General features: G+C 38.1%; 1 protein-coding gene across 1 annotated transcript in view; it reads right to left on the reverse strand.

Annotated features, from left to right (window-relative positions):
• Window positions 1-26,531, reverse strand: part of LOC145778993 (sushi, von Willebrand factor type A, EGF and pentraxin domain-containing protein 1-like) — a 108,905-nt gene that overhangs the window by 14,999 nt on the left and 67,375 nt on the right. The window contains exons 48-89 of the mRNA XM_082590574.1: window positions 26,343-26,447; window positions 24,402-24,488; window positions 23,947-24,114; window positions 23,500-23,771; window positions 22,954-23,031; window positions 22,448-22,569; window positions 21,360-21,476; window positions 20,896-21,080; window positions 20,132-20,406; window positions 19,804-19,948; window positions 19,504-19,674; window positions 19,183-19,322; window positions 18,844-18,995; window positions 18,462-18,595; window positions 18,104-18,245; window positions 17,556-17,799; window positions 16,920-17,142; window positions 15,275-15,523; window positions 14,427-14,646; window positions 13,856-14,031; window positions 13,472-13,588; window positions 13,334-13,393; window positions 12,936-12,980; window positions 12,526-12,687; window positions 12,004-12,132; window positions 11,364-11,649; window positions 10,849-11,182; window positions 10,274-10,436; window positions 9,152-9,349; window positions 8,695-8,859; window positions 8,170-8,338; window positions 7,182-7,715; window positions 6,329-6,498; window positions 5,420-5,990; window positions 5,053-5,305; window positions 4,685-4,838; window positions 4,022-4,189; window positions 3,276-3,503; window positions 2,622-2,796; window positions 2,415-2,542; window positions 344-572; window positions 75-199 (exon numbers count right to left, since the gene is read on the reverse strand). Coding sequence (XP_082446700.1) covers window positions 75-199; window positions 344-572; window positions 2,415-2,542; window positions 2,622-2,796; window positions 3,276-3,503; window positions 4,022-4,189; window positions 4,685-4,838; window positions 5,053-5,305; window positions 5,420-5,990; window positions 6,329-6,498; window positions 7,182-7,715; window positions 8,170-8,338; window positions 8,695-8,859; window positions 9,152-9,349; window positions 10,274-10,436; window positions 10,849-11,182; window positions 11,364-11,649; window positions 12,004-12,132; window positions 12,526-12,687; window positions 12,936-12,980; window positions 13,334-13,393; window positions 13,472-13,588; window positions 13,856-14,031; window positions 14,427-14,646; window positions 15,275-15,523; window positions 16,920-17,142; window positions 17,556-17,799; window positions 18,104-18,245; window positions 18,462-18,595; window positions 18,844-18,995; window positions 19,183-19,322; window positions 19,504-19,674; window positions 19,804-19,948; window positions 20,132-20,406; window positions 20,896-21,080; window positions 21,360-21,476; window positions 22,448-22,569; window positions 22,954-23,031; window positions 23,500-23,771; window positions 23,947-24,114; window positions 24,402-24,488; window positions 26,343-26,447 — 7,968 coding nt within the window. The remainder of the gene's footprint in view (window positions 1-74; window positions 200-343; window positions 573-2,414; window positions 2,543-2,621; window positions 2,797-3,275; window positions 3,504-4,021; window positions 4,190-4,684; window positions 4,839-5,052; window positions 5,306-5,419; window positions 5,991-6,328; window positions 6,499-7,181; window positions 7,716-8,169; window positions 8,339-8,694; window positions 8,860-9,151; window positions 9,350-10,273; window positions 10,437-10,848; window positions 11,183-11,363; window positions 11,650-12,003; window positions 12,133-12,525; window positions 12,688-12,935; window positions 12,981-13,333; window positions 13,394-13,471; window positions 13,589-13,855; window positions 14,032-14,426; window positions 14,647-15,274; window positions 15,524-16,919; window positions 17,143-17,555; window positions 17,800-18,103; window positions 18,246-18,461; window positions 18,596-18,843; window positions 18,996-19,182; window positions 19,323-19,503; window positions 19,675-19,803; window positions 19,949-20,131; window positions 20,407-20,895; window positions 21,081-21,359; window positions 21,477-22,447; window positions 22,570-22,953; window positions 23,032-23,499; window positions 23,772-23,946; window positions 24,115-24,401; window positions 24,489-26,342; window positions 26,448-26,531) is intronic.

Consider the following 26,531-nt stretch of genomic DNA (forward strand, 5'->3'; position numbering starts at 1 on the left):
AATATAGGCCACTAGTTTGCAGTCACTGCATATCCAAGGCGCATTCCGTTGCATATAATGACTAGTTAACTTACTTGTAACATGAGCATTAGGATAAACTGGGGCAGGTCCACATGGATTAGGATCACAACGAGGAGGGGGGAATGACCACGACGCATTTTCGTTGCATGTGATAATTGGTTTTCCTTCAATGTGATACCTAAACAAATGATGAGTAGTTGTTGGGCTTTAAAAACTTGAAAATAGCTTTTTTCTATAAATCTTTTGTACGCAGCAGATCTCAACAGCTTTAAGATAATTGAACACAGAATTGGTTGAAAACTACTTCGTCATTTTTCCTCACCCGTTATCACAAGTATAAGACACAGACTCATTGAAACTTCCAAAATGTTGGGAAAGTGATCCATGCTCAGTGTCATCAAGGTACGGGCATTCCACCGGATCGCAACCCAACTCTGATGATTCTTCGAATGTACCAAAACCAGTGCAATATACAGAGATCGGACTGAATACAAATTCATAACCTTTGTCGCACTCGAAGTCGGCGGATGTTCCAAATACGTACTCTGCGTCTATGAAAAAAACAACACACAAGATGATTCCAGCAACGGAATTATTGTTGCTGCATTTTTTACATTGAGTCATTATGTCAGTGAAGAAAAACTGGAAGAATTACAATTGAAAAACGTGTGAACTTTACAGCCGTTTAAAGTTAAATATTATGCATGCTATTGCAGTTATTGCATTTGAGAAATGGAAAGAAGCATTTGAAACCAAGGGTATGAAGGTGAATCTTGAAAAAACAAAAGTGATGGTGAGTGGAGCAGAAGGAACAGTTGTTGAGAGCAAAGTAGATCCCTGTGGAATATGTGGCAAGAGAGTGATGAGAAATTCAATGCAATGCAAGGAATGTGGAAAGTGGGTACACGCAAGATGTGGCATCTAATGGATGGAATAGTTACCTGGCAACAAGACTTTAACAATCGGAAACTTCACTCTGTCAATCTCGGTGACCGGGTCTGCGTCAGTGATCCGAAGCCTCTACAAGTATGCGAAACTGCCAGGATTAAGCTATTCAAGAAGCTTTCCCAGTCCGAGGATAAAGATTCGAGCAATCAATGTCAAGAGAGCCGCAACAAGATTGGCGAAGTGTTTTGTCTGTGGGAAATGCAGTAAAGGAAGGAATGAAGTGGAAGGCCATGATGATGAGTTCTGCCATGGCATCGAAACAGTGACAGACTTCTGTTATCTGGGTGATCGGATAAATGGAAGTGGTGGATGTGAAGCAGCGGTGACAACAAGGGCAAGATTGGGCTGGGCAAAGTTCAGGGAATGTGGGGAAATGTTGTATGGCAGAAAATTCTCACTAAGGATGAAAGGGAAAGTATATCGGAGCTGTGTGCGGCCTGCAATGCTATATGGTAGCGAGACATGGATAATGAGAGAGAGTGAACTGGCAATCCTGAGAAGAACGGAAAGGTCAATGGTGAGAGCAATGTGTGGGGTGAAAACGAGAAGGGAAAAAAGGACTGAAGAATTGTTGGATATGCTAGAAATGAGAGAGACCATAGACCAACTGGCAAGGGCAAATGGAGTAAGATGGTATGGACATGTGATAAGGAGGGAGGAAGGAAGTTTTCTTAGAAAGGCACTAGATCTAAAGGTGGATGGGAAGAGGAAACGCGGTCGTCCAAGAAGAACGTGGAAACAACAAGTGAAGGATGAATTTAAAAAAGTCGGACTGAAGGAGGAAGATGCAAGAGACAGGGTGAAATGGAGAAGAGGGATTAAAACAATTGCTGCGCGAAAACAATCGGCCACCCCCACTAGTGGAGAACAAACCGACGATGGATTATGATGATGATGATGATTGCAGTATGCACCCTATTTCATGTAATATCATTTTTAAAGGAACACGCAATCAAGCAGCGGTTATTATTGTTGTTAACTTAATTTCACTGGTGTGCTATTTATTATGAAAATATTTGAGACCGTTATTCGAAATTATTGACAAACTGGTTAAAATCTTCAGTGGACACACATACAGTACTCTACTAGTATTTTTCTATTGCTTTTTTGTTAAAAGTAAATTTTTGCCAAAAGTTTTTTTGCTAAAGGTATGGACGGAACCCGTCAGTCGGAATAGGGTTTAATTTATCAGATTAAAAAAGTGTATTGCACAAGTTTTCAACATAAAAACGTAAAATACAAATCAAAATCGAAAAATTAACAAAACATTCGTAGCAAAATATCGTCTTTAAGCTGCAATGTAATGTAGCTCGTCACAATAGATATGCACAATCAACTAAAGAGTTTCAGCATAAAAACTGTGTCTACAGTAATCTCACAAGCGTCTGTCAACATTAAGCGAGTTTTATCGCACAGTGTGATCGTGCTGACTTCAATAAGAGTACCTGAAACTAAATGAGCGTTTCTGACCGACGGTGGTTCCCCACAAGGCTTTGGATCACAAGTCGGTGGTTCATCACTGAAGGTTCCATCACTTGTACATTCCAAAGTTTCTACGCCGTTCAGAACATGGCTGTATAAAACATATTATATATGTCTGGGTTAGTTTGTGTTCGTTTCTGACCATCACAGTATGATCACCACATGCTTACCCGAAGACACATTCGTATGTTGTTTGGTCGCCATAATGCATTTCAACACTCGAACGCGTTGACTGATACACGGTGGGTGAGTGACCGCACGACCTGCGATTGCAATTTGGTAGAGAATGCGACCAATGAGCATCCGCACTGCATGAAGAGAATATCGATCCACTCATTTCGTACCCTGAAAGCACAATGTTATAAGGTAATTGGGTCTAAAATATTTGAGAGTGCTCAGCATTTGAATTATGTTGGTCGGGTATTATTGTAATGATCGGTATAACGTTTGTTATGTATCGTATTGCAACAAGCTAAACCCTCGCCACAACAAGTGATTAGTTATTTCAAACAACATGAACATTGAACAATGATGCAATGCAGGCATATACGCAACAACAATTTCATGCGATCCTTTTATATGTACGTGAAGTCAACCGACTTGTTAATTTCAAAATGCATTGCCATTCTCAATACACTCCCAACACAATACATTTTTGTCGCCTATTAGTATTAGTAGAACGCAATTTGAAGAAAACGTCATTTATCCAATTCTTTCCTGTGTTCTTTGAGGGATTGTACTGTATTTCAAGCATCCACGGGGTCTTAATAAGAACATGAAACAAATTTGACTCAGCGAGTTTTTAAGAATCCTAAGCAGAATACCTTCATTGCAGTGATACAGTATGATGTTGCTGTATGTGAAGTTGCCTTGTGCAAGATAGAAGCCATTAACAGGGTCATCAGGTTGTCCACAATCGACTGGAATGCATTTCTGACAAGCATCTGACCAATTTCCTGACGCCAAGCACGTGCGGAAGAAAGTACCGGATTCATTGTAGCCCGGTCGACAATGATAAGTAGCCACGTGTTCAAACTTTGTGCCGTTTACGTCTGAAAAATAATACAGTGTGATTAATATTTTCATATATTTATCCGCAAAATATGGATACAGTGTAAATATCAAACTATAGTCATTGTTATTATTTTCTACCCATTTCTGTTCTTTGGTGCGTTGATATATCACACGTTGTAACTGATAGTATCTTTTCGCTCCATACGCAACTTCAGTTAAAAATAACATGTCATGCTCCACTAATCTACGTCGCTCTAATTGGTCGAATTAATAATTGGTGAAGTTTCAGCATAGGGGAATTTATGGTATACCTCTTATAAAGTTGCGCCAGACTATAGGTAACATTATTTTCAAGTATTGAAGCGTCTTTTAAATTTATTTTGGAGTGGAAACATTTGCAGGCCTATCACCAGTCAGCTAAATTACTCGGTCGTTATAATTCGTTTTTGAGTACAGTACATAAAAACTGTTGAGTATACAAATTTATGTAACATTGAGTTGTTTCTATTCGATATAAATACGATCACTAATCAATTGATAAACATGTAATTCTTACCAACAAACCCAAACTCGAGCCAGGGAGGAACACCACAATCCACTTTTTCGCACGACAAGTTAACTGGAGACCAGCTTCCATCCGCTCTGCAAGTCGATCTGCCGCTATCTTCCACGTAACCCTCAGTGCATCGGTAAGTCGCGACATTTCCAAAAGTAGTGCCAGTGACTTCAAGAAAGTTGTGTAAAAACAAGTCCATTAAAGGTTAAAAGAAGTTTTCCGTAGCCTAAGTAGTCGCATTTTGCAGTCATATGCAGTCTCCAAAGAAGTTCAAGCCTCTGCTTCAACAGCAGTCATTTTTGTTCCGTTACAAAGTAATCAAATGAAAACAATGAAAGTCTGTTTATTAACGTCTGTTTTAAATCTTCGCCGGATATTATATGCACTATGTGCATAAATAACTATTTCATTTATTTGTAGCGAGATGACGTAGTCTACCTAGTGAGGCACAGTTGCGTGGCGAATGCTTTACAGTGAACTTGATTTTATCAACTTGGTGTGCTCTCAGCTATTAGGCCTACTTAGTTTATTAAGACATATATCTACCAATCATGGTCTGAGAAGCACAAATAAAACTCAGAGGAAGGTAGTCAACCCTTGACATAGCAAGACAAAACTACATCGGCCGATTAATATAAACATCAAAAGTAAACAATGCCTCACCATTTATTGCGGTGTTTCTCACCACAATGGGTTGTTCACATTCGACAGGCTCACATGTAGGTGGGAAGTTGTCGAATTGCTTATTGGCTTGACACAAAAGAGTGGACTCGCCGCGCATGATATACCCATCCAAACACATATATCGTATGATGTCCTGTAAAATGTAAAAAAACAACAACATTCAATTGACTCGTAAAGGCTGCAGTCGATAGTCGGTGGCATGAATAAGTGGACAGTACTGATGAGCCCAACCTCATGGGCAAAACATGTGTCTAGCATTGTTAATTCTTGATACGATCGGTTTTCGAAAAACATAATATTTCATGGCTACAAAAAATATTTGAAGTACTAAAACAGCAACTTTTCACCTCAAATAAAATTTCAGACAAAATATTTCCTTCCACCAGTATAGAATTTGGAACATCCAAAGCAAAACCACAAGATACTCGACTGCAGGTTGGAAGCTGAAATGGAAGCGAATCCTCCATAGGAAGGAATCTGCCATTTTCTCCGCACGTAAACTGAGTAGGCGCTGAAGTGCTGAACTGGTAGCCTTCATCACAAATATAGGACACTTGTTCTCCAAAAGTGAACTTTCTTCCAATTTGTTGAGAGTTTAGCCTGAAAAAATAAAAAAAACGTTAAAAAAACATTTATGCCGTGCATCAGAACTGCATTACCGGACGATTGTACTGCATAAATTGTTGATGCGGATATATGAGCATGAACACTTACAGCGAAGGTAAAGGATCACATGGGATCGGATTGCATACAGGCATGGGAGTGCTCCAAACGCCATTTGGATCGCATCGCAGTGAGTCTGGGAGTGAAGAGTTCAATATATATCCAGGATCGCACATATACTGTATTACGTCACCAAATACATAACTAGGAGAAAGCAACTCTGTGTTGTTAGTTGTGGACACAGAGCGAGTGTTACGGCTTAGCACAAGCTCTTTATGATCTTCAGTCCTCTTGGCATCATCCGTTTCTGGTGGTGCCATAGGTGGTGCACTTTGAATACTCTCTCCAGTCAACAACTTGTGCTCTGAATAGACGAAAGAAGGCACTTCTTGAAGTGAGGCAAAATCATCAGTGGAAGTCAATAGGTCACCACTTGAGTGAAAGATGTCATGCTCAAGAGATGAGTCAACCATGATATTAGAACGAGCAGATGCATCGATGTGCAAAGCAGGCACATGGTGGCCGATTGTCCCATGAAGAACAGCAGGAGCAACGTTACAGCTAACAGGGAGGCACAAAGGCAACATCGACCAGCTTCTGTCAGACTGACATCTGACTTCATCTGTAGAAATTAAAAATAATATTGACACGCAACTTATTGAAAATAAATTTGAAACTAAACTATTACTGCTGGTATGCAGTGAGGGTGTTTTTTTATTTTTATTTTGGGGAGACAAAACAAAAGTTTTTATTAAAACACTGAATAAAAAAACAAAATGAAAAAAATACATTAAACATCAAAAGGAAAAATATGAACAACCATAACTGCAATAGCGACCCAAAAACAGTATACTGCAAACAAATTTGATGTCCGTGTCTATCCTACAAAACTTGCATCACCTGGATGAAATAATACGTCACAATATTATTACACAAAAATCTGAACATTAACTGCAGTACCTTCCCCTATCATGTAATATCCATGAAAACATTCATAATGCACAACTGAGTGATAGGTTCTTCGTCCCGGGACACCACCTTCTACATTCATTACCAACCCATTTTCTACGTGCGGTTCCACACCGCAACTCACGGGGTCACAAGCAGGTGGCTCAGGCATGGACCATCGCCTGCGAGTCACAGTTTCAAAAGTATATTTTTATTGATATCGCTCTTAAAAACATAGACACATCCCATGGCATAGTACGCACAACACCAGGAAAATATTGAAATCTTTGCATTTTTTCTAACGTTGTTTTCATACCTTCAGATGAACATGGCTCAAAAAGTGTACAGGCCTACTTCTAATAAATTAAGAAGTTTTTAAATAAAAGCGTTTGTAGCAGATGAAATGGCCTCAAAATCGAACAAAAATACATCAACAAGTAAAAAAATAAAAAAGCCAGCAACTTGCCATGTTATGGATAGTAGACACACAGAACAAACCAACAACGCGGCACTTTTCATAATACCAAAAGAAAATAAAGTTACAAAAGTTTTCGACTTATTTCAAGGTTCCTTCAGCATTTCAAAAGTGATTTCTCCTATACTGAAACAATACTTTTAGTGCAGTACTGCAGGGCAAATAAAGCAAGACTTTCAGTTGGATTAAACAAGAAGAATGAAACAATTGGCACTGGGAAAACGAAAGCAGGGAAGGCCGAAAAGAAGAAGACTGTGATGTGGCAGAAGATATGGAAACTGTAGGAGTGCAAGAAAAGGATGCTGCTAACAGAGTGATGTGGAGGACTGCAATCTATACTAGTGACCCCACTTGAAGTGGGAATAAAGCCAAAAGAAGAAATCAACTCACCCGTTGTGTGTGCAAGTCAGTGTCTCTTCACTTTCCAGGCCATTCCATTCGTATCCTTCGTCGCATTGATAAGCTATAACGTCCATAAATGTAAACGACTTCCCAGTCAGTAACGGAAGTAAACTACCATGTCGTCTGCTTGGTGGCCGGCTGCATGAAACCGGTTCGCAGGTTGGGACTGTTTTGCTCCACTCTCCTGTGCTCAGACAACTCAGCACCATTTCCTCATTTGGATCAGTAAGTCTGTGACCAAAGTCGCAACTGTACTTAACGAGATCTTCAAACAAATACTGGCGCCCATCTTTTACATCAGTGACAAACTCATCCGTTTTATTGTTAATCATCGAATAGGATCCGTGTTCAATGTCGGTCGGTTTGGAACAAGATATTCTTCTGCAAACGGGCAGTTCATTAGGGCCCCAGCTATAATCGGCTTGGCAATGAAGATTGGTTGTTGATTCAGGAAATAACTCTCGTCCTATGTCGCAACTGTACCAGGCTATGCTTTGGTAGGTCAAGAGATCAACTGTAATTCTGCAGCAAAAGAAACAAGTAAAATATACGACAAAAGCTGAAAGCGAGTGTAAAAATGTGATTACACAATTCTTGATACTTCCCTCGCTAACAATAAATTAATTGTGACTCCACAGCGGTATAAAAATACAGATGGGGCCAACTACGTTTTTCCCCACATGTGAGCATGTGTTCCCCTGCATCCAAATAACATGGTTACTCCACTAAACAGCAACAAGTAAGTAAATAACATGCTGGCAAAGCCCCTTCGACGTTACTCACCTAACGTTACCAAATAACAATCATCCCACCTTCATGATCAGGTGATGAAAGCGTGTGATTTATTACGGAGTTAGTTTTGCAAAAGAAACAAGCCATGGAATAAGACAAGTGTTTAAAAATGGTCGTTAGAATGAAAAGTCATGAGGTAAATATAAGCAACAACCAATTGGAATACCGTAAACTACATTCTTACAATCCATGTTCAACACTTGGAGGTTCGCCACAAGAAAGAGGAAGACATTTGATAGCCTCATTTTGTGATACCCCGTCAGGGGTTCCCCAACTACGATCAGCTCTGCATTCCAGGCAAGTATGGTTTTCTAAGCAATTTTCTCTCATGCCTTCCCCATGAAGTTCGTATCCTGTAAAGGGCGTGGGGTTGTGATCATGGAATTTGTAATTTACTTGTGTGTTGTAAGCATTGTAGCCGATCATCACTAGCCGGAAGCAAGTACTGAACAATTTAACTAAAAACAGGCATTTTTGATGTGAAGACAATTAAAAGATAAGTTATAACAATAACAATTTATTTGAAGAATTCATTTAGCTATTCAATTCAACATACATCGCACAAATAATTTGAAGGGTTGCATTTTCAGTAGCCTACAACGGACTTTGAATATTTCAGCTCAAAAATGCTGTAAATGAATAAGTAGATTACGTAGTTAAGTAAGACGTCGTACAAAACAGAAGAAAAAAATTCACCATCGCTCCTTACCAGGATCACATGAATAAGCGGCTACAGCGGAAAAGAAAAACGACTCCGCTTCAACATTTCCGTGCTCGCTGGAGGGAGGAGGTCCGCAACTGATTGGACCGCAAATTGGTGATTCGTGGCTCCAACTGCGATCCGCAGTGCAGGACGCCATTTCTCTGACCGCTCCTGAAAGAAAATAAGAATATAAAATTTCACAAGGACAGATGCAAACTATCTGTTTTAACCGTTTGTATCTACACTTGTGAAATAAACAACAATCACGGTGCTAACAGTGAAACTCAATCTATTATAAGAATGTAAAAGTTTGACGTTGTACTGACATTGCAAGACTGGAATGATTTTTTGTACTTTCATCATCAATAGAACACTGTTTAACTTCAGTGGAGCATGACGAATTTCTTTATTTAGCAACTTTTAAATGTTATAATCATACTCAACTTTACAACACATAACCTACCAGAGTACATTTCGTATCCAGGACTGCACACGTATGTGATGTTGTGCAAAAATGTTGTTCCACCAGACGACGTTTCAACGAAGCCATTGATGGGCTGTCTCGGTTCGCCACACGACACCGGGACGCAAGTAGGGGGTGGAAAGTCGAATGTTCGAGAAGCTGTACAGGTTATGACGTCTTCGCCGAGTAAATCATAACCTGAATAAAACGATACATTTAAAAAAATAACTTTGATCAGGAAAGCGTGTAGCCTACAACGTGCATCCTTTGCCAAGCGCCGTTAGTTGCTGAGCGATGCGCGAAATTTTTTTCCCACGAACTTTTTGTTACATCGCATAAAGTTTGTACTTATACCGTTGTGAATGCAAACGTTTTTCGTTGGCGTGTTTGGTTCAGTGGTTTTGTCTTTTGCCTTATATTCGTGAGGGCATCGGTTCGACGCCCATCGAAGTCATTTTTTTTTTCTTTACATTAATTTTTCGGTGCTCAAAAGCTTTTCAAAAAAATTAAGGTTAGGATTAATTCGTAATCAATTCGGAGAATCTTACTTTTAAACTAGTGACCAGAATCAATTTCTTTTCTCAACTTTTGTAAAGTTGACTAGGTGTGTCTCCAAGCTACGTTTTTTTTTCAAGTTCAATGTTTAGATTTGGACCTGGAGGGCGAAAATCGGTAAAAACAGCTACGCGCGCCGCGCGGTAAGCAGCAATGGCTACACTTACAGAAATATGCAAATGAGACAAAAGTTCGTGGGAAAAAATTTTCGCGAGCGGGGCATGTTTTCTATGTGGTGATGCTTACCTGATTCACCCCACAGTGGTCATGAACTTGTCCTGCAGACCAAGCTGTAACAGTCTACATCTCTGAACTTGCAAAGACATATTTCTGAATTTACCTTTTCTTTTGTAGGTTTGGAAATGATCTAATACTTAACTCGATGAAATGACGCTATCTTGTCAAGACTGGTGTTAACCAGTAATAGGTAAGTTAGTGTTAGATGATCCCATGTTGTGAGTAAATGAAATGCTTCTTTTTATAGTTGCCCAACATGATATTGTTTCATTAGGCTACGTGATAAAGCCAGCCAGACATGCTGAAAAAAGCAATTGGACATTTATTCACCTTCCTTGCAAGTATACTTGATTGTACTTTCAAACGTAATAGAAGCATCAAACGTGTAGTCGCTGTTGGAAACATGGGGTGGATGGCTGCAAGTCACGGGTGAACAAGACGGGGATGGAAACGTCCATGTGCTGTCCGACAAACATATTGCTACTGGATCTCCCTGCGTCAAAAACGTGATGCGAGAAAATTAAAAAAATTAAAAACCAAGTTTTTCATGAAAGAGACAAGTGGAAGAACAGCTTTCTATTTCCATGCCTCATCTTAAGCACTGTAATTTTTTTACCCGATTATTGTACGTTTGTATAAAATTCGACACTACACATTGGAGTTAATGAGAAAACAACATATTATAGAATAATTGGTCCTCATTAGCACACTATCACAGGATTTTTATATAAGCAAATTGCACGACGTACAAAGTAAAATAAAATCCCAATTTGATGTTCTTTTAAAATTCCGTAGAGCTTTCAATACATTGCATGACATTTTGTCAGATTGTTTAATACCGCCATACGTAAAACACATTCACTTAACAATTAAACTATTCTAATCATTTGAATCAAAAATTTCACCTTTAATTCGTGTCCTACATCACAAGAATAAACCACTTCGTTTCCAAACGTAAAAGAATTTCCAAAGTAGCCCCCATCGCTTATTTCAGGGGGTTCCCCGCACGACACAGGTTTACATCGAGGGGGGTTCAGGTCCCATTGACGATCTGCTTGGCAAAATATGGTGTCACTCTCATCTTCCGACTTGGTGACATGAAGCTCGTAGCCAACATCACAAAAAAATGTCACTACATTCTGATAGGAGAAGTTTCCAACAAAGTAACCATGTGGCACGCTGGCTGGTCTGGGACACTGAACCGGGGCACAATGTGGGGGATATTCTGGAGACCATTTTCTGAAAAACAGTAACGACGAAAATCTCAGTAAAGAGGTAATTGTTTAACAACAACCTACACAAACTGGACGTACACAAAAAAAAAGAAAGAAACAAAACATGCTATTTTTGTGACAACGTAATTCTATCGTTTAGGCAACGAAACTTCAGTTAAACATTTTGTTTTAACAACCAAACATACCTGTCCGACAAGCAAATGAGATCGGAGATCCCTACCAAATCGTACCCTTCCATACACTCATAAGTAACAATTTGATTGTAAGTATAGTTGTCTCCGATTATTGTAGCATGGGTTGAATCAGGAGGATGATCGCAAGATACAGGATAGCAAAGGTCCAGAGAAGATGGAAACCACATTCCATCCGCGGAACAAACCAGCTCATCAGTTGGATCAAGAGAGTGATATTCGTAGCCACGATTGCAAACGTAAGAGACTCTGTCTTCATACTCATTCAACGCTGCCCCACCTAGAATTTGGAAAGGAATTAACAAATTGGAGAAAATCAGCGGAAGTCAGAATACTAGAGCCTGTTCGAAGTAGTTGCTCTGGTTGGGTGCGCTTGTATTGTTTTCTTTCAGATAGAAATAAATCGATTAACATTTGTCGGCCCTTACTTTCAACAATTACTTGACCCAAACAATAAATGAAGAACAAGATATTGCATTGTTGTTCGCATTTGGCAACTGCTACAGAGAAAAACAGTAAAGTGTTCATAGAAAACAAGGGAGTTGTGATATTAAAACTTTTACTGAGCTAATCAGCACAGAAGCATCTGTAACTGTATTCAAAGGGTCAGTCTCGACTGAAGTTTTATATGTACCAGAGACAGAAACAGTTTTGCTGTGCGAGTGTTCCAAAGACGGTGGTTGGCCGCAGGAGACTCTTTCGCAGGTTGGTGTAGAGTCAGGTCCAAATGATCCATCTTCCATGCACATTAGGAAGGTAGAGCCTGCACACGTGGAAACAAGAATCTATTCCTGAATAGTTTACATTTCGGAGTTGTGTTCTTGTGCGTTTAAATATGCGAGAAAATGGAATACATGTACAATGTACATTGTACAATACATGCTATGGCAAACTTGATAGCTATGATTAGTACATACGAAAACATCAGATACTTTATAGTGTAAATTTGCTGATGTTCAAAAACTATTACTCTCGCCAGTATAAACTTGTTCTGCTCCCTGGACAGCTTAAACGTTAAAAAGCAATTATGTGAGGAACCCGACTTATAATATCACGAGTACTTACATTTAAGCTGATCTGAAATTCAATGATACAATTAAACAGCTACAATTGTTTTTTGAAGAATTTCAAATAACAGAAAGAAAGCAAAACTCACCCTTCAGATAAAATCCGTCATCGCAAATATAAGACACTGACTGGTTGAACACCAGGGAGGCTTTTGTGCTCAGAGGTGTTCCGTTTGCAATGCTCGGAGCCGGACCGCAAGGTACAGGATCACACGATGGTTTCGTGGAAATTCTGTTTCGCTCATCCAACGCTAAGCATCATACAAGTTACGTGAAATAAATTGCTGGCTGAAAGACAACTAGCAGATGTTGTTTGTTGAGACAGCACGCCTTTCTAACTTTGCCAGATTAGTGTGTTAAACTAGTGTTTCATCACTTCAACATTCGGCGCCCCAGTAAAAATTTTATTGTAAGACATAAGCTATGTAATTATCTCGAACGAAGAAAATAACTTCGACAAAGTGCAAAACATTCTTAGTTTTACATGCTTATTACTTACTTGATACAAAGCTTCGATGGTCGACTGGTTCCGGTTCAAAGAAATCTGAAATACGCATCAAAGTAGCTAGATCTATAATAGAATCAATAATTTATGTGGCACCAAATTCAGAAGAATTTAAATTTAGTTTTAGTAGAATTTGTTATTTTTCGCTGTAAATACAGAAATCAACGCTGATGGGAACTCATACGATGGTTGGAAACATTTTGTTTTCTTCGCGCAAACATTGTGATTATAAATAATATTTATTAAACAGCAGCTTAGCATTCAGTAAAATGCCTGAAAACGTATGAATATCATTTACAGTTAGTGGAAATTTTAATGGAACATTCCTCTTGGTGAAACTTTTGTGTGGCTCAAATATTATCTGAAATTTCTACATAAAAAATTTTGCTCACCATTTCTAAAGTTCCCCGACGACTCCGTTTCAGGATACGAACGACGAGGACGCAATTTTCCTGATAAAAGAACAATTTAATGAAAAATTCGTTTGAATGGGGATTGATGTCTCCCATGTGAGAGCCTACGTCACTTACCTTCGCTAACATCACCTGACATCCAACTTCCACTAGCCGAGCATCGCCACCTCTCGTCACCATTTAAAGCGTAGCCAGCAACGCAATGATATGTTGCATTCTGTAAGTAAGTTGTACCTACAGAGAGAAGTATACTTGCATAAAAACCTACAAGGTTATCCTGTTTCTAAACGTTATTGAATTGTATTCAGATTTAAATTGTAAACAATTTCTCAAAAACTTGATACTTGCTTCCATAAGGCCGATAAAAAAATTGAACAATACTGTCAGAAGTATGCCTATGGTTCAAAAACGTTTCATTCGTCAAACGACAACATGTTCAGTTGTTCATATTCGAATACATGCAATCTGTCATCAAATCTATCGCTTAGCATAAAAACATACCTGAAAAATCTACTAGACCATGTTCGATTAAAGCTGGATCCCCGCACGGGACAGGATAACATGCAGGAGAATGGCTAGAGTATGATCTGTCAGCTTGGCAAATCAACGTGGCTTCACCGGTCATTTCGTAGCCTTCATCGCACGAGTACGTCACTGTTTCTTCGAATGCAAGTTCGCTGTAATTTAACAAAAATTATTTGCAAGAGTTGGTTTCAAATTAACATCAAAAGCAGCAAGCAGATTCCTTTGCTGCAAATTTTATGGAACTTTGCACATTTCCAATCACATGACAACGTTAACTTCGTTTTTTCGTATCTTGTACAGGTAGGAAGGCTATTGATGCTAATTGTTAACCATTTTTTTGACGTATTGACTAAATACAATACTTTACTTGCTTTTCTACAAGCTTTTCAAAGGCAATTTATGTAAGGATTTTTTGCGTTTTCTGAAAACAGCTTTTTTTTGTACTTAAACGTAATAGTTGCTGGGCAATGTTTAACTTGTGTAGGCATCATATGGCAACGTTTTATAGTATGATTTTTAATGTGGAAACAATGTTGTTTAAACTCACCTTTCACCATTTCCAGTTGTTATCGTGGCATGAGGAACGGACGCCGGTGTTGGGCATTGAACAGGCAAACATTGCAGAATGCCACTTGGAATCTCAGACCAACGACCGGATTCCAGACAACTCAGAGTGACTTCTGTGACATCATAAGATATTTCGTATCCAACGTGGCAGGTGGCATGGAACGTTGATTCGTACTGAGTTCCGTCAGATATACATGTAGCTGCAATGCAACAAAACTAAATAGTTATTGAAAAAAGTGGCTTATGATGAAATGAATATTGATATTTTGTATCACGACATTGCTGAACAATAATAATATAGTTCTTTCAATAAATTTAAAAAACGTTAATATATTTCCAAAGTAAATGCTATCGGCCTATAAGTAGCCTAATATATCTTGTGAAAAGAAATGGGAGTACTCCAATCACATGATGCCTGAAGGTCGAAAGTTGCCACAGAAATCCCAAAAGGGATAAATTTGTAAAAAAAGAAGGTAGGCTATTAAGTGTCCCAGTTTTTAACCTATAGACGTCGTTATTATACATTGTCCACGTTTAACCCTGGAACGACCAACCCTGAAGATTGACCGGTGCCAAAATAAAAATAGGCCCAAGAGATCAGTTGTGAGTACACAATTGAATGTGTGTAAGAAAAATAATTAAATCAAGTGATTACGATATACTACACAGCGCTTAGGTTTTAAGAGATTTGAAGAGAAAGTTTCGAAGAAGACAGTCAACTCTATATGCTGACAAATATATTTATGCTCTTCAAAAGTTCACACTGCTAAGACAAAATGTATAAACTGCTATTCGTAAATTTCTACTTCACGTAAATCCAAATTTTACCTTGTTCTGGACAACTGACAAGACCACAATCTTTTCGGATGCAATCAGGGGCTAGATTTGGGCCCCATGTTTTGTCTGATAAACATTTGACTATATTCTCCGCTTTTTTCTGTCTTCTTTCATAGCCCACATTGCATTCGTAAGTTGCAGTCGATTCAAACTTTGTGTGACCGTCATTTAGTTTAAAACTTCCATTGTCAATCATTGTTGGGAGTCCACATGAATGACGTCGGCACGTTGAAGTGTCAACTGAAAACGATAGATCTAGTTCAGCGTGGTCCAACTGCAGGCCCGCGGGCCAAAGTTGGCCCGCGAGCTCCGTTTTTTTGGCCCTTGAACTGATAGTCAGCTTTGCTTTAATCGAGCAATATCACTTCAATTTTTGTTTCTTTGTTATTGTAATTGACAAAAAAACTTTGTGCATGATCCTTAGTGAAGCATACAATACCACTTTGTTCTAAATCTTTTTCCCATAGGCGTGAGAGTTAGTACACAGCCCCCAGACTTCAACTCCAATTATGTGAGCTTCAGAACGATCCGTTTTTGCTTGCTTTCAAAGAATTATAATGGAAAACCCTGCAAGCTTTTGGAAGTTAGTGTCAAAGGAAAAGTTTCCCCCTTTAAAAGATGCTGTTCTGAACCTGTAGGCCACTCTATGTTTGGAAGTACATAGGCTACATTTGTGAATGTACGTTTTCGGCAAGGAACAATAATAAAACCAAAAATCGAAATCAACTTGGAAACGAGGCTCTTTACGCTTGCGTTCGCATGGCCACAACTACGATTCTTGTGGATACCAACGCTATTGTCCAAAATTAAAATTTAAAGTTGATACAGTTAAAGATGATCCCCGGCCCTTTTAGGGTGAAACAAGCTCTAGGCTTGAGGCTTTAGACAGGAGGAACTATATGCCATAGGCTATGTATAATTTGCCAGCAATAAGCCTATGATTGGCTATTTAAAAACATTGGCCCGCAAGATAGAAAAACAAGTTTTTGGTCCGCGATAAAAAGAAGTTGGACCACGCTGATCTAGTTAAAGAATAGAGATTGTTACAAGTACGGTATCTTTGTTGTTAAAATCTGAGTAACAATTACGTTTGTTATTTGATAAGACAACTTCCTCATAAAAATAATAGATTATTTTTTTGGTTTGGACTCTAACGGGCAGAAAATTAAACATTGCAAGCATCTGTCAGAACTCTTGACTGAATGGAGCATGCGTCAACATCTGTGGAAGTTCTGCGTTTGATGCCTGATCGAGTTATATAAAGGGTTTCAATCATAGCGATGTATAAACATCGCCATGGTTTCAATATATGGGGCCGATTGTTTTTATTTTTAAGCAAAGCAGTGAGGATATTGATTCACACTGAAGATTTTACATGGTGTTGAAAATTAAAAACGTACGATAACTAAGAAATCTAAAATACGGTGGAGTGATGATAAACAAATTAACTGTTAGGTTACGCTTCAGTAGTCAAATATAACAAGAACTAACAGCAACAAACATGTGTAGTGGTATTCGTAAACTATCAAGACTATGTTAATACATCCACCACGTATATATGTAGGAGAATACTGCTGTTCATAGTCGATGACGTTTGTTTAGATTGTTGATCGCATACTTCAATTCGTCAACCTACCTTCGCTCTTGTTGAAAAACTCTGAACTCCATCGGCTTTCTTCATTGCAAACAATCTCATATCTTGTGACGGCAGCAGTAAATTGGTAGCCGTCAATGCATTGAACGAAGCCGCCATGTTGGAACGTCGTGCCAGTGTAGGAACATGTCGCTAACTTCGGGCATTCAGGAGTACCACAGCTTACTGGATCACACACTGGTAGTCCGCTCCATGTTTTATCCGCCTAATAAGATCAGTAGGATATCTTAGATAATATTGTTTTACAAGTTTTTATGAACAAAGCAAACATTAGTCCATAAGTCCATGGATATAAATTGATTGAAGAACAACTACAATTTACTTACATTGTAGGTCCACGGCATAACTTTTTATTGCAAGGTTTTTCTAACATTACAAACACAAAAAATGTTTTTTTTTCTTGTTAATTGTTGTTCATTTTTTTTATAATTTACTTGTTTATTGCAATATGTTTCTGTGTTTTTATAACTGACTGTCGCGTCAGATGTGTAATGTGTATGACTTAACTTTAAATAAATCGGTCGTGCTTGATTGACAGGTCAGAATAAACGCCCACAGTTATCGCGAGGTAACCAATTTATGCTCAATAAGATGGAGCAGCTTACAAACTATCGTTACCTTGCACATAACACTGAGCGCGTCTGGTTCGGCTTCATAACCGGGATGGCATTGATAGGTTGCAAAATCTGTGTATTTGTAGGTGACTGGAAGATCGTTGTCATTTACAAGAATTAAACCATGTGGTATGCTGGGAGGAGTGGGACAAATGACACGTTCACAAGACTCAGAAGGTGGGTGGGGAAGCCAGAAACCATTCTCTTTGCATTCAGTGGCGTGCTCATGGAAGTCTCCAAATTCATTTCTGTGAGAGAGTTTGTTATTATCTAAATGGCTATGCAACCGTCTTCATTTAATGGTTGTCACCTGAGGGAATTTGGACCATGCCAGATCTCAATGACAAATATTATCGGAGTTAACGTTTTGACGGCACATGTTAAAGTTTCAATATCACACATCATGGAAGTATCGTATTACTGAAAAAGAATTCCTAAGATTATTATGGAATGCACAAAACGTTATCCTTCAAACCAAATTGTTGTAAAAGAATGCTCAAAATCAAACAAGTGCATTGCATAAATACATAGCCAAAAAAATTTTGACCGTACCTGAATGTATAACCCTTGTTGCATACATAAGTAATATTGTGACCGAACGTCGTGCCACTGACTGTTTGAATTGAATTTTCAATTACCAAAGGATTGGGGCATTGTACTGGGGGGCACGTTGGTGCAGAGGAGCTAAATGTCCCTGAATGTCAACATAACGGGTTATTAAAAAAATAATATCAATAACTTGCATTACCATTAACATAGAAAAGTTTTCAAGTAGTCTAATATTAAATAGAAAGCTTAAAAAAAATTTTTTTGTTAGCAACAATTTATGAAAATTAGTTTTGTCCATTAGGTTACAGTTGATTGTGACCACAAATTACTCAAAAGATAATTAAGCAAACAATTGTTTTACCATTTTCTGTGCACTCTACTTCTCGATTTCCGTTCATTCTGTAGCCAGGAAGGCAAGAGAAGCTGACAACGTCAGGAAAATGAACCGATTCCAGGTCGCTGAAACTCCACGATGTTTCTCGGATGGTTCTTGTGCTGATATAAGAAATGAAAAAGATTACAAGGAACTTGTGAATAACATAGAACTTTGTTGAAATAAATCATATCTGCAATGGAGTCTTTGACATTTACAAAAAAAGGTTTGGAAAAGCTTACTTCATATTTAGATGAACAACAATGTGAAAACGAAAGGCTATGTATAATTTAGCATTGAATTTCACTCGGTGGATCACAAGACACTGTTAAAACAACCAGCCGTGAAATTTGATCAAAATATTTCTCACCCATGTACCACCAGAAATGCTGGACCACACGATTTTGGTTGACACAAAAAGGTAACCTCTTCCCATTCACCAGTGACTTGACACTTCAGTGACACCTTTTGGACGGTTTTTGGTGATAGTAAAATGAAACCAGGATCACAGCGAAAAGTCACCTGATAAGAATTAATGTTTTGCGCTTGTTTTTTTACCTTTAAAATTTATTTTATTTACACATTGTACGAATCTCGCTTTTTCGTCACAATGCAACGAAATTCATAACACATCTAAATCGCTTTAGTTAAAAAAATATTTTACAACACAAAAATGTATCCATTAAGTTGGGGTTTTTTTTCAAATTACCTTATCATCATAGACGCTTCCAGTTTGATGAAATGTTGAGTTAGATACTATAGGTACAGGACCGCAGGGCACAGGATCGCAAGATGTGTTGCTGGTATCAGACCACATGCCGCTGGGAAGGCACTCAACAATGCCAGGGCCTATAGAATATTGATATTGGTAATAAGAATATTGATAATGCGACCAATAAAATCATCAAGAATGTTTTTGTGGAAAAAGTACATTGGCTGAGCTAATCTGCTTTCGTTAGAATACAAAAGTTTGCATATCCGCTTCACAACATCCAAAAACAACAAATAGGCTAAAAAGATTCTTACATACCATGTAGATCATGTCCGACATCGCAACGGTATTGCAAAACACTCGGAAACAACGTCGATGTGACGTTGATGAACGCTTTGCGCAGTCCAGTAGGAGGACCACAGTTCTTTGGGTGGCAACTAGGTCCTTCAGACCACTGTCTGTTGGATCTGCAAACAACTTCCACGGGTCCTGCGATAACATAGAGATAGCCACATGTATCAAATGATGCGTGCAAGACCGTCTCTTTCTTATATGGGCCACGATTGTGCCAACATAGTTTACTTACAACAGTTAATAACTTACAACAAATGAACTCACCGGTAGCGTAGTATCCTTCATTGCAAGAATATGTTGCAGTGTCTGTGTACTTAATTCCTCTGGTTACAAAATGACCATCATCTACAGTGGGTGGGAGACCACAAACCACCGGAGAACATACCGGAGGTAAACCGATGTAATATCCCTGCGTTGCAAATCAAAGTTGGCATTTACGTAAAGAAAGCATCGTCCACTATACTGATACAGAGGTAGGCTGGTTAAATTTGTGTTTGCACTTTACATCAATGTCATGGATGGTACATTTTCATAATAATAAAGTCATGCACAGGTTTAAAAATGACGACTACATTTTCTTAGGCAAACTGACCTGTTTGTCGCCTTTATCCGCAGTACAACGCAGCTTGTCATCAGAAAGCATTGATTTTTCGTAACCACCCTCGCAAAGATACACGACATGTTCACCGTAAGTAAAATTGCGCATATCAGTCACGCCATTCACGACTGTAGGTGGATGTTGGCACATTTGGCGTTTGCAAGAAGGCTTGCTTGTCTCTGTAGAGCCACCAACTGCATCTTCACCAATATAGCCCCAACTTCGATCAGCAAGGCATTGTGCAGTGCCACGTCCGGAAAGATAGTAACCTAAGCAATGGTTAGGGAAGAATCAATCCCCAGTCAGCAAAAAGACTTATTCACTTGCTGCACTAGTTTTTTGTAACTTTAAATTAACATATTATGACATTAGTTTACCTGCAAACCACATTTTACTGTAAGCATATTATTTTGGATTGATGTACAATGTACATGTTTTATATGAACCTAAAGACTGAAGTAGTTGCAGTCAAATGATAAGTGCCATCAGTCTCAGCCATGGTAATTTCATAAGAAAACTTCACGCTGCCCAATATATGATAAAATCTATTACGTTGGATGATTTTTACATAATTTCACAGTGCAGTGACTAAAAATGCTGAAATGTTTCAAACGTTATGATACAACTATATTTACTTGCATCAACATCAGTCGGTAGTATACGATTTTCATTTGTAACATAATATTGTACGAGTTACTACTGGTGTGACTGTTGTGAAACGGATAAATCGATAGCACAAAAAGTATTCCTTTCTATACCTTCCAAGCAGTTGTACATAACAATGTCCATAAACGTCTGAGTTATGACAGTTTGTCCTCCGGAATAGTTTCCGTTTCTCAATCGCGGTGGTTCTCCGCATGTCACAGGGGTGCACAATGGGGACTCATCGCTCCACACTCCAGTGTCGAGGCACTCGAGCACCGAAGCGCCTTTCATCTCGTAACTAAATCGAGAAAAATCCAACAAAGACTTTACAGACTATCGTAGTCATGAAACATTGTTAAAATGATCACTGAATTAAAAATAGAAATTAATCAAAGCGAACACTTGTTACTCGGTCGGCCTAAGTACGTTTGCAAAGCTCAACAAATTTTAGCCTACGTGCTTAGATAACGGTGCTGAAAGCTTGCGCAAAAAAAATGAAAGCTGAACTGATCATTTTAGGAAAGGTTTTAGAACAGATTGATTTTGCCAATGCTCAATTATTAATTTCTACACCTACCCTTCATTGCAATGATACACAACGGTAGACATAAACAACGTGTTGTTTCCCTCTTTAACTCCATGAGAAATATCGGGAAGTCTTCCGCAGTTGACCGGATTGCACATAGGTGGAGGACTGTTAAACAATAATTCATTTGCAAGCCAGAAAACGTTTAAAACTTATATTGAAAACTGGTTTGAAGTTTAAGGTACGTGTAGGCCAAATATCAAAAATGTCTTGTAATTCTATTGAACTTCCACAAAAATATTGTTTATTTGCGTGACGCGACAATTTATCAAAAGACAATTTATCGAACGACAGTTCATCGAACGACAGTTTATCGAAAGACAGTTCATCGAACGACAATTCATCGAAACGACAGTTCATCGAAACGACTGTTTATCGAAACGACAGTTCATCGAACGACTGTTTATCGAAACGACAGTTTATCGAACGAAGCACATATGCAATGGAATACTCAGGGGTTAGGGGTTAAGGGTTAGGGGCTAGGGGTTAATGGTTAGGGGCTAGGAGCTAGGGGTTAAAGGTTAGGGGCTAGGGGATAATGGTTAGGGGTTAGCGGCTATGGGTTAGGGTTAGCGTTAGGGGTTAGGGTTAGTGGTTAGGGGTTAGGGTTAGTGGTTAGGGGTTAAGAGTTAGTTGTTAGGGGTTAGGGTTAAGGTTAGGGGTTAAGTTTTCGATTAACTGTCGTTCGATAAATTGTCGTTCGATAAACTGTCGTTCGATAAACTGTCGTTTCGATAAACTGTCGTTCGATTAATTGTCGTTCGATTAATTGTCGTTTCGATAAACTGTCGTTCGATAAACTGTCGTTCGATAAACTGTCGTTCGATGAACTGCCGTAGTACCGTTTATTTGACAACACTTATTGTGAGAAATTTTTAAATTCAAGGTGGAATCATGTTCAAACGAGCCTGGGTAAAATTATTTAACAACTGCAGTAAATTTGATAATCAACATAAAATAATAATTCAAGAACCTTTTACCAATATCAAACACGTAAGGGCATAAAGTAGTAAAAATCAACTGCTGTAGAACAGTGATATGATATAACGAAGTAGAGCACAACTTAGTTTAAGACATACTTCTCCCATGTTTTTCTGAATGAGCAAGTCGAGACTGCATCTCCGTCAAGAACATAGCCACGATCACAAGCATACAAAATCATGTCCTCGTATTCGTAAAAAGATTGACTCAGCCCAAAGATCTAACCACAACAAAACTGAAGTGCTGTAGTTTAAACTCACAGTGGGCTTACGAAACAAACGTGATGCCTATAATAGTATTTCATGATAAAATTTAAAGTAATTCTATTCATACAAACAGAATTATTGCGCTGCAAACTTTTTCGAAATACTTCTTTTCATCGCCAAATTCTTTATATTGATGTTGTTTCTGCTTTAACTTTTTTCGAGAAGAATTTTGTTTTGTTTCTTTGTCGACTCGCAACAAAAATAAAAGATTTCAAACCACCAAACACACAAAAAAATATTTTTAAAGCGGGTGATTTTGAGTCAGACTGTTTAAAGAATTGCCAATTAATTGTCATTCAGGCACATAAGGCATTGAAACAAAATTTTCTTAAACTCACTTTTCCGTTTTCAGGTACTGAAGGATCAACACATCGAACTTTGAAGCATTGTGGACTCTCGCTCCATGTTCCTTCAGCCTAAGCAAAAAATTGCACATTTTTTATCGAAAACTACCAGACTTTTGTATAATTTTAAAAATACTAAACAACAAGTTAATTGAAATAAAAATCTGGCAACACTAATGATGCAAATTTTATGCCATCCCAGCAAACGTACCGCAGTCAAACTATACATGAGTAGATTGTGATATGTATACAGTAATCTTGACAACGCTTCATTGAAGGAACATTACACTGTTATAGAATGTCATGATATAGCATCATCGGCACATACGGCTTGACCGTGTATAGTTGATCGAACAATTGCCACTATCTCACAAAATGAGTTTTCTTTTTTTTATTCTTTTTTCTAAAATCGACTCAAAGGTCTGCTCTGGTAAGAAGAATGTGTTGAAGTTATCGCCATCACAACTAGTAGAAAATTTTTGCAATAAAATCAGTTCGTTGGACGCTGTTCGGTTTCAAAACATCATAGACAGTTGTTACCTGACAAACAACCTCTGTTGGTGTCCTTTGGTGGAACTCGAACCCAATGTTACAAGCGTAATTGATTGTTGTTCTGTAAATTGATGTCCTTTCATCCCAAACAAATTCCCCATTGATTACTACTGGAGGAGAACCACAGTCAACGGGTTGACATTGTGGAGTTGGATTTGACCATAAACCAGAAGCCATGCAAGTTGTGTTGTCATGGCCATATAAAATATAGCCTCGATCACATGTAAAGTGTACTGTGGATTGATAAACTTGCTGCGTTCCTGTCAATTAACATCTGACTTTAAAGAGAAAGAAGATTTCTAGAGCCAAACTAACAATTTAGCTGTAAATAAAATCAACTAACTTGAAGCTGTAGTGAGATGAACAAAACAGTTTTAAAATAGTGAAAATACAATTTGTTCTGTGAAAAACTGATTTTGTGAAATCAATTTTTACCAAATTTAAATCCATTTTGATGTTCTCCCACAAAGCCACAGTCAACAGGCAAGCATTCAGGTGGCTCATCACTCCAAAAACTGTCCCACAAGCATTCGATTTTTTCCAACCCAAACATTTCATAGCCATCGAGGCAGGAATAAGTGGCAACTGACTGGTAGAATGTAGCTGAACAATATATTAAGGTTTCAGTTGAAGAAACTCTGAAAGTAAATCCTTCAAAAGCTTCATTCTCAAATGACATCACTATACCTATAGCCTGCTTAAATGAGATTTTTTTATCTCAAAATAACAGATTAAATGGACGAAAGAGTTATTAAATGATTACAATGATACAAGTAAAGAAGAAGGTTTCGTTTATCACTATTATAAATTTGCAAAAGATCACCACGATATTACTACATCGTGGCCTAAAAATAAAACTAGGCCTACTGCAGCCTTGAAAACCAACTGACAGTTAACTTGGAGAGTCCCATGTTCTATTTCAGGCAGTAGACCACAGTCGACAGGCGAACAAGTTGGTGGAAGTTTGTCCCATTCTCCTGCGAATGCAAATATTGATATGCAAGCTGCTAATTGAAATGTAGAGAATTATGCAATGCATTCATCACAACGAACAACATGATGGCATGATAGCATGACGCTAGTTACGTAAGCAAGAATTACATTGCGTCACAAAAAAATATGGCATGTCGGTAACTGAGATACCAATATCCATTCTAGACGTAGTTTTGGGCGCTGATTCCGAATCTGAAATCGGTTTTGCTCTATCACGTCAGGTTGTTGAGTTATTTGCAATTTTTATTTTTAAATTTTTGAAAATTGGGTCAATTTTGTTATAATGTTTCTTTTTTTGCCGCAGTCAAAAAAGTATTTTTAAAATTCATAAAAGAGTCTGGAAATTTCTTTTAATCACTGCCAATCAAAAATTCAATTTAACATGAAAAATAATATACCGTAATAAGGAGCCTAACTTTACGAATATTTGCATCAATTGACAGCTATATTTAAGTTTGTTGGTAATTGATATGCAGCATATACGAACAAATTAAATGCAATCGCAAACACTTAACAAATATCACAATTAACAAACTTTTGTTAGCTTAAAAAGTCATCTTTTAGCATAAAGGCTACGTTATAAGACCAAGATATCAGTCAAATTTTGCAGAAAAAAGGTTCTCATTGAACATTTTAGAAATGCTGTGGGCATCTTTTTTTCCTGCGATGGTCTTCATTGGTGTCTCTTTGAAGAGACCAACAAAAGTCAGCCATCATGGCAGGACTGACATTCCCCTGGTATCTTTCTTCTATGATTTTAATGTCTTGATGAAACCTCTCTCCATGTTCATCACTGACATCACCATTGTTGGGTGGAAAAAAATCTAGGTGATTATGCAAAAAATGCATTTTCACCGACATCCGAGCCCCCATCGCTTCATATGACTTTAGCATTTTGTTGACAATTTCTTTGTAATTGTTTGCTTTGTGCTTACCAAGAAAATTTTCAACAACCAAAAAGAAACCGTTCCAGGCCGCAAGTTCTTGTGGAGTCAATTTGCTTTTAAAAATTTCATCTTTCAACAATTTTCCTATTTCTGGTCCAACAAGATTCCTTGCTTCAGTTTTGCGTCAGATTTGTAAAAAAATATCTCGCAAATATATTAAAATCCATCACTTTGTTTATCCATGGCTTTCACAAAATTTTTGAACAAGCCAAGCTTTATGTGGAGTGGAGGAAGGAAAATTTTGTTCGCATCAACTAATGGCTGATGTTGCACATTGAAATTGCCTGGGTTGAAATTTGCACGGGTGGGCCATTTTTCTGTACTATAATGCTGTTCATCTGCCCGGCTATTCCACAAATAAAGGAAACACATGTACTTAGTGTAACCCAGCTGCAAACCAAGTAAGAGTCCAACAAATTTTAGGTTACCACATAATATGCCATTTATGGTTTTCATAACTGATGCATGTTAGCAAATTCTTCATTGTTTCATATGTTTCTTTGGTCTTGATACTGTAGGCCACTGGAACTGACGGTTTTTCATTTCCATTGTGTAGTAGAACAGCTTTTAAACTAGTTTTATTGGAATCTATAAAAAGTCTCCATTCACTGGCTTCATATCTTTCATCCATGGAATGCATAAGGCCATTGATATCCGAACAGTAGCAAATGTCTTCAAGACAAAAATAAGGAGCCAAGTTAGCACGTCTTTTTCGAAAAGATGTGATGCTGACGCCTTTTTGCAATAAATTCCATTGCTTCAGTCATGACCCAAGTAACTCAGATTTTTCTTTTGACAAATTTAAATCTCTAACCAAATCTCCTTGTGATAAAATGTGTGGGAATTGGAAAGTTTCTTGAGTTGTGGATTCTTCAAATTCAGACGCACTACTTGTTCCCATATCAGTGCTTGTTTCGGATTCAGAATCAAATGAAGTTACTGTTGCTGGAGGTTCTGGAATAGGATATGCGTGGCTATGAGGAACAAGTTTGATTGCTGAAACGCAGTTGGGGTATTTGATTTTGTGTCTTAGAAAACCCAGCAATGTTTGTCATACAAAAATAGCAATCCGTGAAATGA

The sequence above is a fragment of the Aplidium turbinatum genome, chromosome 10, assembly GCF_918807975.1.
Source record: "Aplidium turbinatum chromosome 10, kaAplTurb1.1, whole genome shotgun sequence".
NCBI lineage: Eukaryota > Metazoa > Chordata > Ascidiacea > Aplousobranchia > Polyclinidae > Aplidium > Aplidium turbinatum.